The sequence below is a fragment of the Gouania willdenowi genome, chromosome 19, assembly GCF_900634775.1.
Source record: "Gouania willdenowi chromosome 19, fGouWil2.1, whole genome shotgun sequence".
In the NCBI taxonomy this organism is placed as follows: Eukaryota; Metazoa; Chordata; class Actinopteri; order Blenniiformes; family Gobiesocidae; genus Gouania; species Gouania willdenowi.
In genome coordinates, this window is record NC_041062.1 from 7,824,910 (window position 1) to 7,838,501 (window position 13,592).

The window sequence follows — 13,592 nt, forward strand, 5'->3', positions numbered from 1 at the left end:
TTTCTATTTTTCAAATGCACAAAATTTTTTTTTTATTCCTGCTCTTCTGAAAGGTAACACTTTTTTTTTTTTTATAACTCAATAATTAGAATGAATAATTGTAAATATTCAGATCAAACTCTTACTTCTCTCTGAGTTCCTGCAGTTCCTCCAACATGTTGTCGTCGTCGTCACTGTCTGACTCGTCACTGCTGAGGTACGGTGTGCTACGGCTGTACGTCATCATCCACAGGTGGTGGAGGGCGTTACCGTACTGGGGGCTCCCGGCCCCCCCGTCCCACAGCTGACCTTCCATCTCCGCCGTCACCGACAGCCCGCTGTCCGCTGACGTCCCCAGCAGACTCAGGCTGTACGCCCTCCTCCTACTCCTCTTCCTCACCCTCGGACGCTCTTCGACCATCACCACTTCCTCCTCTTCCTCATCCTCACCTTCTTCATCTTGTCCTTTCTGATGCTCCTCAGGGATCAGAGCCCACGGCGTCTGACCCTCGGCCTCCTGCAGGACGGCCCCCGACCCCCTGTGAAGGTGTGGGTGTGGGTGTGGGGGGGACATGGTGCGGGACGTCCCCAGGCTGGTCTCAGACTCGCCCTGTTCCTCTGTGCTGCTCTCTGAGGGCGTGCTGACCCCGTCACCCTGTGTCGGAGCAGCAGAGGGAGTGGGGACCATGGGAATGTCCATGCTGGGCGTCACCTGGAAACGTCCGACCGTCACCGGGGACGACTGGACGTCTAAAACACAGAGACAATGAGGGATCAACCAACAGAGCAGCTGGAGGGTGAACACACACACACACACACACACACACACACACACACACACACACACACACACACACACACACACACACACACACACACACACACACACACACACACACACACACACACACACACACACAGACACAGACACAGACACAGACACACACACTTGGTTCTCTTTACATCTTTTGTTCTGCAAAAGTGAAAACACATGAGGTCATTTTGTTGAGAAAACAGTGTCCTTTCATGTATTTGGATTCTTCTCAAATAAACATTCATTCATCCATTCATTCATTCATCATCCTCTGACCCACAGAAACCAGACAACAACACAAACGTGTGCAACATTAGGTGGAAAAGTAGTGGAAAAGGTTCATAAGTGCAGAAAATGTCTTGAAAGTGAAAGAAATTGATAGAGAAGTGGCACAAATGGGAGTAATGTAGCAGAAATGCATTAAGAGGAGCAAAGAAATCTCAAATTGTTCAAAATTAGTGAGGGCATCTGACGACCCCCTCCCAGTGTCTTGTGACCCCAAATTGGTTCCTGATCCCAAGATTGAGAACCCCTGTATTAAACAGACGCCCACTGTCACTCAATGAGGTTGAAGGTCAACAGTGGAAAAATAAATAAAGTCTAAACAAACAAAGCTAAAAGTTAAAAAAAAAAAACATAAACTTTGTGGAGAAAAGTAAGTATTTATAAGTTGTTTATCTCCAATATTGGACAATGTGGTGCTTCCAGCTTTGCAAGAACTTTCCAGGAACCAGGCCTTCTCGTCCAACATCAGTGCCTGACCTCGTCACTGCTTTACTGAATGAATCCCACAGAAACATTCAAATATCTTACAGAAAATATGTATTTTTCTCACTTTTAAATATATTTCAAATCACTTTATAATTGTGATCTGTGCTTGTAGTTATTATTTAGAATTTGGTTGTGATAAGAAAATATTTACTACTTTCTAACAAGTATTTTAAGAATATTAAATCACCCAGTCCCAAAATGTTTTAATACTATTTAGAAAAAGGTTACACAGTAATATACATCTTCTTTTGGGTTTTTTTGTTTTGTTTGTTTGTATTTATTCCATTTATTATGTACCGACAATGATCTTTTCACAATTTATCTTAAATGCATCGACTATTTCCCTAAATAAACAACTTAAAATAAATGATCATTGTTGCCTGAAGAACGTGCAGTGCCTCTGTTTGCCTGCTGAGGTCCTCCTACATGCACGCACACGCACACACGCACACACGCACAGAGACCCGTGCTTCTGTTATGGATACTTTGCTGCCTCCACATTATCATCCATTAGCAGAGTTTTGGAGCGTTACACAAACAAAACTCTGTGCTGTAATGTTCCATTCAGCGTGGAACCAGCGTAGGTGTGTGTGTCTGATGGTCGACCCACCCACTGGGATCGACCAATCAGAGAGCGAGGAAGCTCATTACAGGCTGTTCCTCCCCCTGGTCCACACCTGTCAGTGTTTACACCCTCATCCAACAGAGCTGCAGTGTTTCAGCAGACTGTGCGTGTGTGTGTGTGTGTGTGTGTGCCCGTGCAGCGTTAGTAACACACACACAGAGAAACTCACCAGCATCACAGGATGAGGATTTAAGACTCTGAGCGCCCACAGTGGTCGGAGAACTAGACGGATGTCTCTGAGGGCTGTAGGATGGGAACTGAGGAGGAGAAAAACACAATAACACAGTGTTATTATGAAGTGAGTGTGTGCGTGTGTGTGTGTGTGTGTGTGTGTGTGTGCGTCTGTCTGTGAAACAGAAACACTTCTTAACGATTCCTTCAAATTCGATTAAAATGTGTACATTGTTGTTTTTGTTTGTTTTGTTCTTGTTTTTTCTAATTTATGACATATTTATTTTAGTTTCTTACTGTCTGTTTTTTTTATTGTGTTGCTGCAAAAGTGAATTTCTCCACTGGAGATCAATGAAAGTGTATTCTGTTCTCTTCTATTCTAAAAAATATTTTAAAGGTAAAATCAAGGATGCACAGCAGAATAATACAAAAAACAACAAAAAGAAAACAATATTAAATAGGAACCAGTAAAAAAAGATGCATATGTAATATTATGAAATGTAATATTTTTGGTAACAGCAGACTGGAATTAAACAAAACCCAGACCTTTGGTGTCTGCTGTTTGTTTTTCAGTGTTTTTCTTTGTGGAAATTCACATTTCACTTTAGTAAATGTATATTTAATCAGATATTTTAATCTCATGGTGGCCTAATCCCAGCTCATGTTCCCCATATATATATATATATATATACTTTTTTATCAGGCAGATGACATTTATTTATTAATTTAGTAAAAAAATCATTATATAAGCTATATGTATATGAACTTTGATTTTCCTTTGATATTAATCTATAAACCTTTACAGAAAAGTTGCACCCAATTTTGCTCCTTTTATAAATAATTACAGACTATAGAAGTTTAAAATGTAACTTTTTTTTTCTGTAAAACCTTTTTTTTATTATTAATGAATGTGTTTGCCAGTTAGCACAAGTTACAAACACTATGTTGCCATCGTGTCACCTATCAGTCACTGTGTGCTATTGATCACTCACGGGGAGCTCGGGGCTCTCTGAAGGTGATGGAGAAACATCTGATGAGGAACTTGATGAGGTGACTTCAGACTGAGGCGGAGCTTGGTGTGAGCGTTGGAGCACGTTTGTATCTTCCTGGATCATGGATGGACTGACGTGCTGCAGATGATCCAGAGGAGGCGGAGCGTATGCTGACCACGCTGGATGGCACCCAGCATGACTGTCAGTGGGCAGCGTGTGCTCTGGGCTGGGGTAAGGAACTCCTGTGGGGGGGTAGGAGACCTCTGCTGGTGGGTTGTGGTAGTGCTGGGGGTAGATGGGGGGGTACCCTCCTGACTGTGGGGGCATGTGGCTGGACAGCTGTTGGTGGAAGCTGGGGTACGAGGGCATCCCCTGGCTGTGGAGACTGGCAGGAGGGATGAAAGACTGAGCCATGCTCATCGCCATGGATATCACATTGGCCAGAGAGAACAGGGGCTGTGTGTGAGGGGGCCACATGCTGGGATGCTGAGGCGTGGGCGGGGCTACGCTCTCCATATGGACCGGACTCGGGGTGTCGCTGTGAGATAAGGGGTAGTCGGGGGTTGGGGAAGGCACCGAAGGGAAGGTGGGGTTACTGGCCACACGCGTGAGGGGGGGGTGGAGCCCTCCAGGTTTGGGGGAACCAGGAGCGACTGGGTATGGGAACGGGAAGTGGGTGTGTCCCATGAGAGGCATGTGGTAGTGCTGGTGATGAGGCAGCAGAGACACAGGGTGGTGGAGGGGGTGCTGATAGTGCAGAGGAGAACCTGGGGGCGGGGAAAGAAGAAGAGAAGATTATTAGACATTTGTTAGTCTTAAGTGCCTTAAGTGGTGTTCTAATTCAACCAGTGCCTCATGTTAACTGGTGACCAAGGCCGAGGACGTTGCAAAAAAGGTTAAAAACCTCTGATATATAAATAAATAAATAATAAAATAATAAAACCCTGAATATTAACATAAAAAGAAATAATAAAATATTTATAAATACAATGAATAGTATACTTATAAATAGTAATACATAAATAGTACACAATTATTCATAAATAATAATAACAAATCATTATTATTATTATCATTATCTTTTCACGTCTTCCAACGTGAAAAGAGGACACGTCGGGCGAAAAATGATCTTTTCGTGCTGTCGGACACGCCCATTCCAGATTAATCATATTCACATTTTAATTAGTAATGAGTCACAAGGTTCCAAAAATGAAAGTAAAGGAGTAAAAGTGTGTTTTTTAACTTTTAAATGTAGGAGAGTAAAAGTAAAAGAGCTGATTAAAAAAAAAAAAAAAACCTCAAGTAAAATACAAATTATCAAAAAGAAAAAACTTAAATATTTGTTAATATACACCTCTGCTTAATAGAAAGCTTGCACACCTTTAATAAATACATCCAGACATTAATGTGAATCATATGATCTTTAATGCAAACAAAGATGTTTTGTTTTAGGTGAAAAACATGGGGCTATAATTACACATTCATCATCAGTGCGGTGAAGCTTGGACACGTGTGTGTGATTAAAAAAGTTCCTCCTCATTTGATTTGACATTTAATTCAACAATGGCTCCACAGTTCAATAAACCACACCTCCTCTTGTTGCTGATGGAAACTCAGCTTAAACAACACACTGACGATGGCAGGAGGCCACGAAGAATTGCAAAAGTGACCCATGCAATGGATGTCCAGACTCCAGCAGTGACAAGGGGGGTGGGGGGTGGGTGGGGGGGGCAGAGGCGCCATATCAACACAAGGAGGATGCATGCTACTTTAAAGACCCCACGGGAGGGGAGGGACACGTCGTGATGGAAGGAGACTTTCTTGGAAATGCAGCAGTGCTGGCAAACAGATGTCAGTGACGATCAATGCACACCACCAAAAAAATCCTCCCAGTTCACAGCAACGGCATTCATGGAGGCCAGAAAAGGCTCCCTTCAGGTGAGGTAATTACCCAGGAGGCTGTGCTGCGAGGTGAACACAGACCAGGGCTTTGAGGTGTGGAGAGGGGAAATTGCGCCAAGTGAATATGTAACAATACGGAGAAAGAGGCGAGTGGGGAGTTTAAGAGCTAAAAGGAAATATTCAGTCAACAATGCTGGGCCTCTTCAGGTTGTTTACCTGGAGCCACGTGGAGAGACTGGGACGGAATTAGTGGTTGACCAGGTGAAGTAATGTCTGCACCCAAGTCACGTAGCGCTACGCTAGGGTTAGCCACACTCTCGTCTTAAGGCATGTGTGCCAAACTCAAGGCCCGGGGTCAAATCCAGCCTTTTAGTCAAGTGGTTCTAAAAGTTTCTTGGCTCACGTACCCCCCTTACTCTTATTTCTGAATCCAAGTACACCTTTTTTCTGACTACAACATTTTGCTCATAATTCAGTGAAAAAACAACTATAGAGCATAATGATGGAATGAATGAGTGATAATAACACACATTTAAAAAAAATCTATCTTTATAAATTTCTATAGTTTTTATCATTTACAGTCATCTCCCTCCTGATGTAGGGCCGAGACTAATCCTTGTATTTTCAGTTCATTTCTATCATAATTTTGTGTGTTTTTTGGTCTAATTTTGTGTATTTTGTTTTGTCTGTTCTTTTTATTATTCAGTTTATTTGTCTCTTATTTTGTGTGTTTTTCTGTGTTGTCGGTATTATTTCAGTTATTCTCTCAGTGTGTGTGTTTTCGATGTCATTTGTATGTTTCTCTGTTATTTTTGTGTATTTTGTTGTGATCTTGTGTGTTTTTCTCTCATTTAGTGTGCGTTTGTTGTCGTTTTGTGCGTTGCTCATAATGGTAAGTATTTTTTTCTCTTAGTGCGTATGTGTTTTTGTTGTCATTTTTCATATTTTGTCGTTGTTTGTCTGTACTTTTTATTATTCAGTATATTTTTCTCTTATTCTGTGTGTTTTTGTTGTCGTTTTGTGCGCTGCTGGTGATATTTAGTATGATTATAATGTTTAACTGAAAATAAACATTATATAATTTCATATTTTCTAATGCTTTCATCTGTAGTGCCATTGTGTAGCCCCTGCTCAAGAAAGTAAAAATGATAGAAAACATTAAATATTTAATAAATTACTAATTAAATCAGTTGTAGCTATCTCCAGACACATTTAAAATCCACAATATTTGCAGAGCGCAGTTTTACAGTTGTTATTTTACATGATGGCAGTCATTTTTAATCTCAAATTGTTGAAAGAACTCTCAGTTTTTCCAAAGTCTGGCAAATTGTCCTCAAATTATTCCACAAAATTTCCCCTAATTCCCAAAACTTTGGGAAATTTAAGTGAATTGGCACTTTATCATTTATACGTGGAAGTACAAACCATGGCACATTAATGTTCAATTTGCTCAAACTCAAACTGTTCCGTATGTGGCCCCTGAACTAAAATGAGTTTGACATCCCTGTCTTAAAGGGATCCTCCACTATTTTTACAAATGTGGCCTAAAATCTTTGAAATGTCCTTATCAGAAGATCTATGCCTAACAAAACGCATTATATTCATTTTATCTTCTCTCCTCAATGGCGTCTACAAAACAGCAGAGTGGGAACTGTCGCCCCCTTTAGCCACAGATTTTTTCGGGTCACAGTTTTCATTTATCATCTCTCAGTAAACAACAGATGTTTACATCACATTTTGTAAGTTTTACTGATTTTTAGTGCAACCCAAAGCAGCACAAGTTGTCATTTTGACTGAAAAAGCTTCTAAATGATCCTGAATGCTTAAACTCCCATAGAACTGAATGGGATAAAAGGGGCTTATCACGTCACCGATGATGTCATTTCAACATGGCGGCGCACAGGGTAAAGTAGTCCCAGTTTGAAAAGTTAATAAAAGGAATGCGTTTTGTTGTTAGACATAAATCTTCTAAGAACATTTCAAAGGTTTTTGGCCACATTTATAAAAAGAGTGGAGGATCCCTTTAAGAGAACACGTGTATAAAAGGAGGCCCCGTGCGCACACACACACACTCATTAATCATTCACCGTGAGAAAAAAAGCAATGAGGATAAGCTCTCATTGAGGGTGGGTGGAGTTGAGTTAGAGTTTAATTTGCTTACAGATTTCTATCATCTATAATAGCTTTAGCAGCCAATTAGCCCGTTTCCCTTTAAAGGATTGAATTGGGTTAATGGCAACAGACAGGAGGAGACTTACCAGGCAGGGAGGAGGTGGAGTGTGTCCGAGGAAGGCTGTGACTGTGCAGATTAGGCTGGAAAAAAAGCACAGTTGAAAAAAGACTAAGTCACCACAATTGTCTTCACAAATTCAGTTTGCGAATAAGCAGCTTGAAGTGTAGTTTTTATTCGAGATAGGCGATAACATCGGCCGATATATGCCATAGAACGTAACATAAGTTGACGTTATTCCAGCAAGTTCTTTTTGTCTTCTTTTTTCAATAATATGTTAAGGTTTCATTCATTCAGACAACAATTTTTCAGGAAATTTACTTTGATCCCCTGACATGTTTCGACTGTCAACTGCCAGTCTTCTTCAGAGGCGTCTGCAAATTACCTCAGTGTTTGCCTGACTTCCGCGTGGTAATTCCAGCAAGTTCTTTTTTTGAATAATATGTTACCCTTTTCCCACAGCATTGACTTTCCAACACAGAACCAACCATATGGTGTTTATCCTGTTGAGATTCACATTTCTTTGCTCTTTATTTGTGTCGACTTTGTTTCTCCCACAGGTTTTCGCTGCTCTCTGGTTTCCTTGATTCTCAGTTTCTTGAATAAAACAGGCGTATCACGCAGGATTATAGTGCTTAAAAGTGTTCCTGTTAACCCAACGATTTATGGATGCATAAAATACAGCCGACAGCTTAACAACGTTTTATTGTGGAAACAACGTCATGGCCTTGACAGTCGCTTAAGTGTTAGCAGAGTAAACGCCACCGCTCTCATGTAGGAATAAATACATCCTGACGGTCAAGCCTTGGGGTCACCTGCTTTATCCAGTGTTTTAGCACCTAGCTTAAAAAAACATTTCATGGATTTCCTTCACATGTCAGGATTAGTTTACAAGAAACTGTGGTACATCTTGTAAAAATGGCTCCATGAAAATCTAAAGACACCATCTGGGTGGTTTAGCATTGTTCAAGACCAGAGAGAAAATTGGGGATCATTCGAATGGTTTTGAACCCTATTTAAAGAATTGTTTTCTCAAATGTTATGGTGTTCAACACGAACAAGAATGTGGGAGGGAATAGTCGCCGCAAGGGCAAAAAAAAATGTCAGAGGTGTTTGTGGTAGAGACGAAAAAAAACACCATATGGTTGGTGGTCTGTGGAAAAGTCAATGGGGAAAACAAGAAGAACAGCAGAAAAAATGCTCGTAAGAAATACAATAACTTCAGCCATCTGTGAGTAAAGCTGTGACACTTACCACTTGCATGTCAAACGTGCAGAATAAACACAAAAAACAGTCCCCGCTATTCTGTTTGCAAGGAATTACATTGCGTGTTTGCTTTTTTTTATACTAAATTGACTGTTGTCTATACCATAGCTTCTCAACATGTGGGTCAGGACCCAAAAGTGGGTTGCAAACTTGTTTTTGGTGGGTCGTGAGAACGTGAATAAATGATGAAAGATAGGGAGTAGGACAGTTTGGAGACACCTTTTTTTTAGATTTTTGTAAGCATTCTTTGATCACTGCACTCTGTACATGTAAATAAGCGAGAAATGGCTACAGATGTAGATCATTAAGTCAAGTAAATTATCCAGTAAAAGATGAATTATGGCAAGGTTTCATTTATTCAGACAACTTTTTCCAAGAAGTTTACTTTGATTTTTAGTTTAATTTTGTGTTGTTTGTATATTTGTTTCTTTTTTTTTCTTTTTCTTTTATCATTTTGTGTGTATTTGGAGTTTTTTGTGTGTATTTTTGTTTTCATTTTGTGTGACTGAATTCCGGCAAGTTCATTTTGTCGTCCTTTTTTTAATACTATGTTAAGATTTAATTTATTGAGACAAATATTTTCAAGAAATGTACTTTAATCTCCTGATTAACTGTCAGTCTTCCTCAGAGGTGTCTGCTGATCACTTTGATGTGTTCTTATGTGTTCTTTTTGGGCGCGGACAACTTGACAGTTCTGTCAGGCTGGTTTTACGACTGTGTTCATTTAATGTTATCTGAATGAATGTAACTTTAACACACTAAACAAAGAATAATCAGATATATAGACGTTAGCTTGGGTTTTTGGTAGAGATGTATGCTCTAAAATGATTTGGGCAGTCAGGTTGGGAAAAAATAAAATAATTTAGCTCCACAGATTCTTCTTTTTCAGCCCTGAAAACCACCTCCATCTGTCTTAAGTGCCCAACGACGTGGAAAGTATCCTGACAGAATAAACACTCCCTAATCCAACAGAACCAATCCAAACCCGTCCTCGTTTACTGGAAGCCAAATGCATGAAAGGCCCAATGAGTGTAAATCATGTGGGCATTTGAGCTGGAAAGTTCATTATGCTGTGGGCAGGGGAAAGGGATTGTGGCTTTGGTGGTTTTTGTGGGTTTTATGAGACTAGAGTGTTGTGTTCTATCCTTCAGAGGACGCTTAACCTGCTGTTTTTAACCTGATCTGTGGATCCACTGAGGACAGGACGTGACGCTCCAGCGTTATCACATTTAACAAGTCTCACTCAATCATGACAGCAGGGTAAAAAATAGGGGTGTCCCGATCCAATATCAATTCATGCTGATATCAGATCAATGGCTGCAATATCGGTATCATATCGCAAATGAAAAAGTTGTATCGGAACATCGCTAGTAAAAAACAAACACTCTGAGGGAGCGACTTCCTCCTTTAGTAGGTGGTGGTGTGGGTGCTGACCTGTGAGGAGGATAAGGAGTTTACGCCGCCTTCCAGTCGATGCACGGCGGAGAGCGCCGGCAGCTCTTTGGTCATCAGAGCCTCGGCCCGTTTGATGATGTCACCCATACGGTGGATGAAACCCTCCTTCTCAGAAGGTAGGATGAACTCATTGTGCACCTGGAAGGAAACAACACATAAAGCACATGGGAAAAATAGAGAAATAATGTCAATAAAAGACAAAAAAGGTCAGAAGTTTGAGAAGTTCCACAACAAATGTGATGGTTTCATTGAGACTTTCTGCTAAAATCATCAGAAGATCCTGAGATGATTTAAACCTTGTCAAGCATTAGGATGGTCGTTAAAATTAAGATAGAAAATTTTGGATATATCTTTGAATTAATTATTGGTTTTATTGTTAATGTCGTTAAAACTGTGATTGGATCAAACAGATGCTTGTCATTCAGCGCTAATAATGTGTCAGCTGCTCACAACACTTCTTAAGCATCCACCCTTCCTAACTTCATCTCTTCCCTTACTTCCTAACTTCTTAACGTTCCTTCCTTCATTCCTTACTAACCTCCAAACATTCCTTCCTTCTTAACTTCCTCCCTGCCCCCCTTCCTTCCTAACGTTCCTAACTTCCCAATGTTCCTTCCTTCCTAACTTCTTAACATTCCTTCCTTCTTTTTTTTTTATCCTTCCTTCCAATTGTTCCAAACTTCCTTTTACTCTTCTTTCCTTACTTCCCAACATTCTTTCCTTCATTCCTTCCTAAAGTTCTTTCCTTCCTTTCTAATGTTCCTAACTTCCATTCACCCTTACTTCATACCTTCATACCTATCTAATATTCCTTCCTTCCTTCTTTTTATCCTTCCTTCCCAACATCTTAAAGTTCCTTCCTTTATTCCTTCTTAACTTCCTCACATTCCTTCCTTCCTAATGTTGCTACCTTCCATTCACTCTTCTTTCATTTTTTGTTTCCTAACTTCCTTCCCTACTCTGTCCCTCCCTTCCTAGTTCTTGTGATTTGAACCGAGGCCATTTTTAATCTGCTCTATAGATAAAGAATCAAACCCAGTCCCTTCCTGTAACGTGGCAGACGTGCTGAACGCTACTCCACCATTCTACAGGAACAAAGTGCATTAATTAATCCACAAATAGATGATCCTTGTTCATGGTTTTTGATTTTTATACAGCTCAGAGAGTTGCTGGGAATCCTCAGCGACGTTGCTAAGACTTCGGCTCATTTCAAACCTTTTAGTGGCTGTGCGATGCCAAGCTCCTCCCGCTGTGCCAAGACATGCTAAACAAAAGTTCCCTGTGTTTAAGGAGAGAGTGAGTTCACATGTGCCGAGTGGACTCGACCTCACAAACCACCACGACACCCCGGACGTGCTGAGCAGCATGACTCAGACGTCCATAAGTCAGATAGAATATCAGACGGTGTGGACGGATGGAGAGATACAAGGAATCCATGCCTCTTATCAGCAGACTGTGTCGTTCTGTGCTAACCAATGAGGAAGCTAGAAGATCCAGTCCTTTGAGAGGAACAGTTAAACAGCTTCTGATAGGCCGAGAGTCCAAGTTCTCTGCCTTGTTTCTGTCCAGATAAGTAGTTTGTAGCTTTAAGGGAAGAATGTGAGGGTCAATTAAGATCAAGATGTTTTTCGTCTCATGTCATGAGTAGTCATTTCTTTTTTGTTTTGTGTTTGTATGTTTATATACGTCTCACCTGAACTCCTCTATCGTATATAATGAAGACTAACTATAGGAATTCAGGCCATATTTTAGATTTAGTGTGTTTTCAGAGTCATTTGGTAATTTTTTGTCAGATTTTTGTATACTCTAGTAGTCGCCTTGTGTGTCTTTGAGGATATTTGGTGTATTTTTCTGTCATTTTGTGTTTTTTGTTGTTGTTGTTGTTATTAGTGGTTAATGAGTTATTTGTTGTAGATTTGTTTTAAATTATGTATGTTGTCGTTTTGTGTATTTTTGTCTTCTTATTTTTCATGTATTTATCATTGTGTGTGTGGTTGGAGTTATTTTGTGTGTTTTTGTTTTCATAACCATGTGCTGATTTGGAGTCATTTTAAATAATTCTGTATTATTTTTTTGTGACTTTGACGATTTTCTGTGCATTCCTTTTTCTGGATGTTTCTATAATTTTATGTTTTTTGTAGTCATTTTATGTTTATTTTTTCATTTAGTGTATTTTTGTTTATAAATTTGTGTTTTGTCATTTTGTATTTGTCTTATTTTTGTGTATTCATGTGTCGTTTTGTGTGTATTTGGAGTCATTTTGTGTTTTTGTTTTCATTTTGTATATTTCTGTGTTATTTGTCTACTTTTGTGTCTTTGAAGACATTTTGTGTTTTTGGGTGTCACCTTTTTTGGGTGTCATTTGGTCATTTGTTTTGGGGCGGCATTTTTCCGTGTTTGTTTTAAACATTGTCTTTCAATTAGTTTTGGTTTAAAAAACTCCAGGGTCAACAACCCATCTTGTTTTCAATAGGCTTAGAAAAAGAAGGATCTAACCTACGTCCATCCTGTAATGTGTCGGGGTGTCCACTAGGGGCAGGTTAACTAACCATGACAGCAGCGATGTCCTCAGGGTTGTCTCCGTCCAGGTCAAACTTGAAGGTCACCATCTTGTCGTTGTGCGTCTGCAGCTGACACTCCACCACCCGGTCCACCTTATCAGAGAGCTGCAGACACGCAGACCATCAATGCTAAGCACAGGCCTCAGTTTACGCCATCAATCGCTGAGCATGACTAAACACAAGATGCGTCTCGTGTCCGTGAACAAACATGTGGTAGCACATGGTGTGTGTGTGTGTGTGTGCACATTAAGAAGACTGTTTGTCTGTGGCGTCCCAATTAAAGGAGTAAAGGACGGCGGTTGCCAGGCGACGACCAGCAAAGGTGTTGACAATGTTACATAAGTGTTCTCATAAAGAAAAAAAAAAAAAAAAAGAAAAGAGTCTTTTTCATGAATTAAAACCTGCACTGATTGGTTTATTCTGTGCTGGAGTGCATGACAGAGTTGTAATCACATAATTGGTAATTAATTACAATTATGACGTAATTATAATAATTATAAAATCTGTTGCTGTTGTAATCATAATTGAATTGTAATTGGGTTCAGATAATTTACTTTGTTATTGTAATTGGCGTATAGTTCTATGGCTTACAAATACGTAGTTAATAATCAATAAAAGATGTTTCATATCAACTTTTCCCAAAACCCGTCACTTCTCTTCACGATCATTTTACTATTTTTGAAAGTAAATTGAAATCTACGGGTATAGTGGCAGAAAAACGGCTTAGACGCCCACACCAAAAATATGAATACCAATATTTTCATTGATTAGGAAGCCTAACAATTTAACCAAGAGATGAGAAGCAAATTAGATGATAGATAATATT

The 13,592-nt window shown here is 39.9% G+C and overlaps 1 protein-coding gene across 1 annotated transcript in view; it reads right to left on the reverse strand.

The window, feature by feature from the left end:
• wnk4a (WNK lysine deficient protein kinase 4a) overlaps positions 1–13,592 on the reverse strand; it is a 57,431-nt gene that overhangs the window by 4,929 nt on the left and 38,910 nt on the right. Inside the window, exons 12-17 of the mRNA XM_028477176.1 lie at positions 12,755–12,871; positions 10,185–10,343; positions 7,513–7,567; positions 3,353–4,119; positions 2,359–2,446; positions 126–729 (exon numbers count right to left, since the gene is read on the reverse strand). Coding sequence (XP_028332977.1) covers positions 126–729; positions 2,359–2,446; positions 3,353–4,119; positions 7,513–7,567; positions 10,185–10,343; positions 12,755–12,871 — 1,790 coding nt within the window. The remainder of the gene's footprint in view (positions 1–125; positions 730–2,358; positions 2,447–3,352; positions 4,120–7,512; positions 7,568–10,184; positions 10,344–12,754; positions 12,872–13,592) is intronic.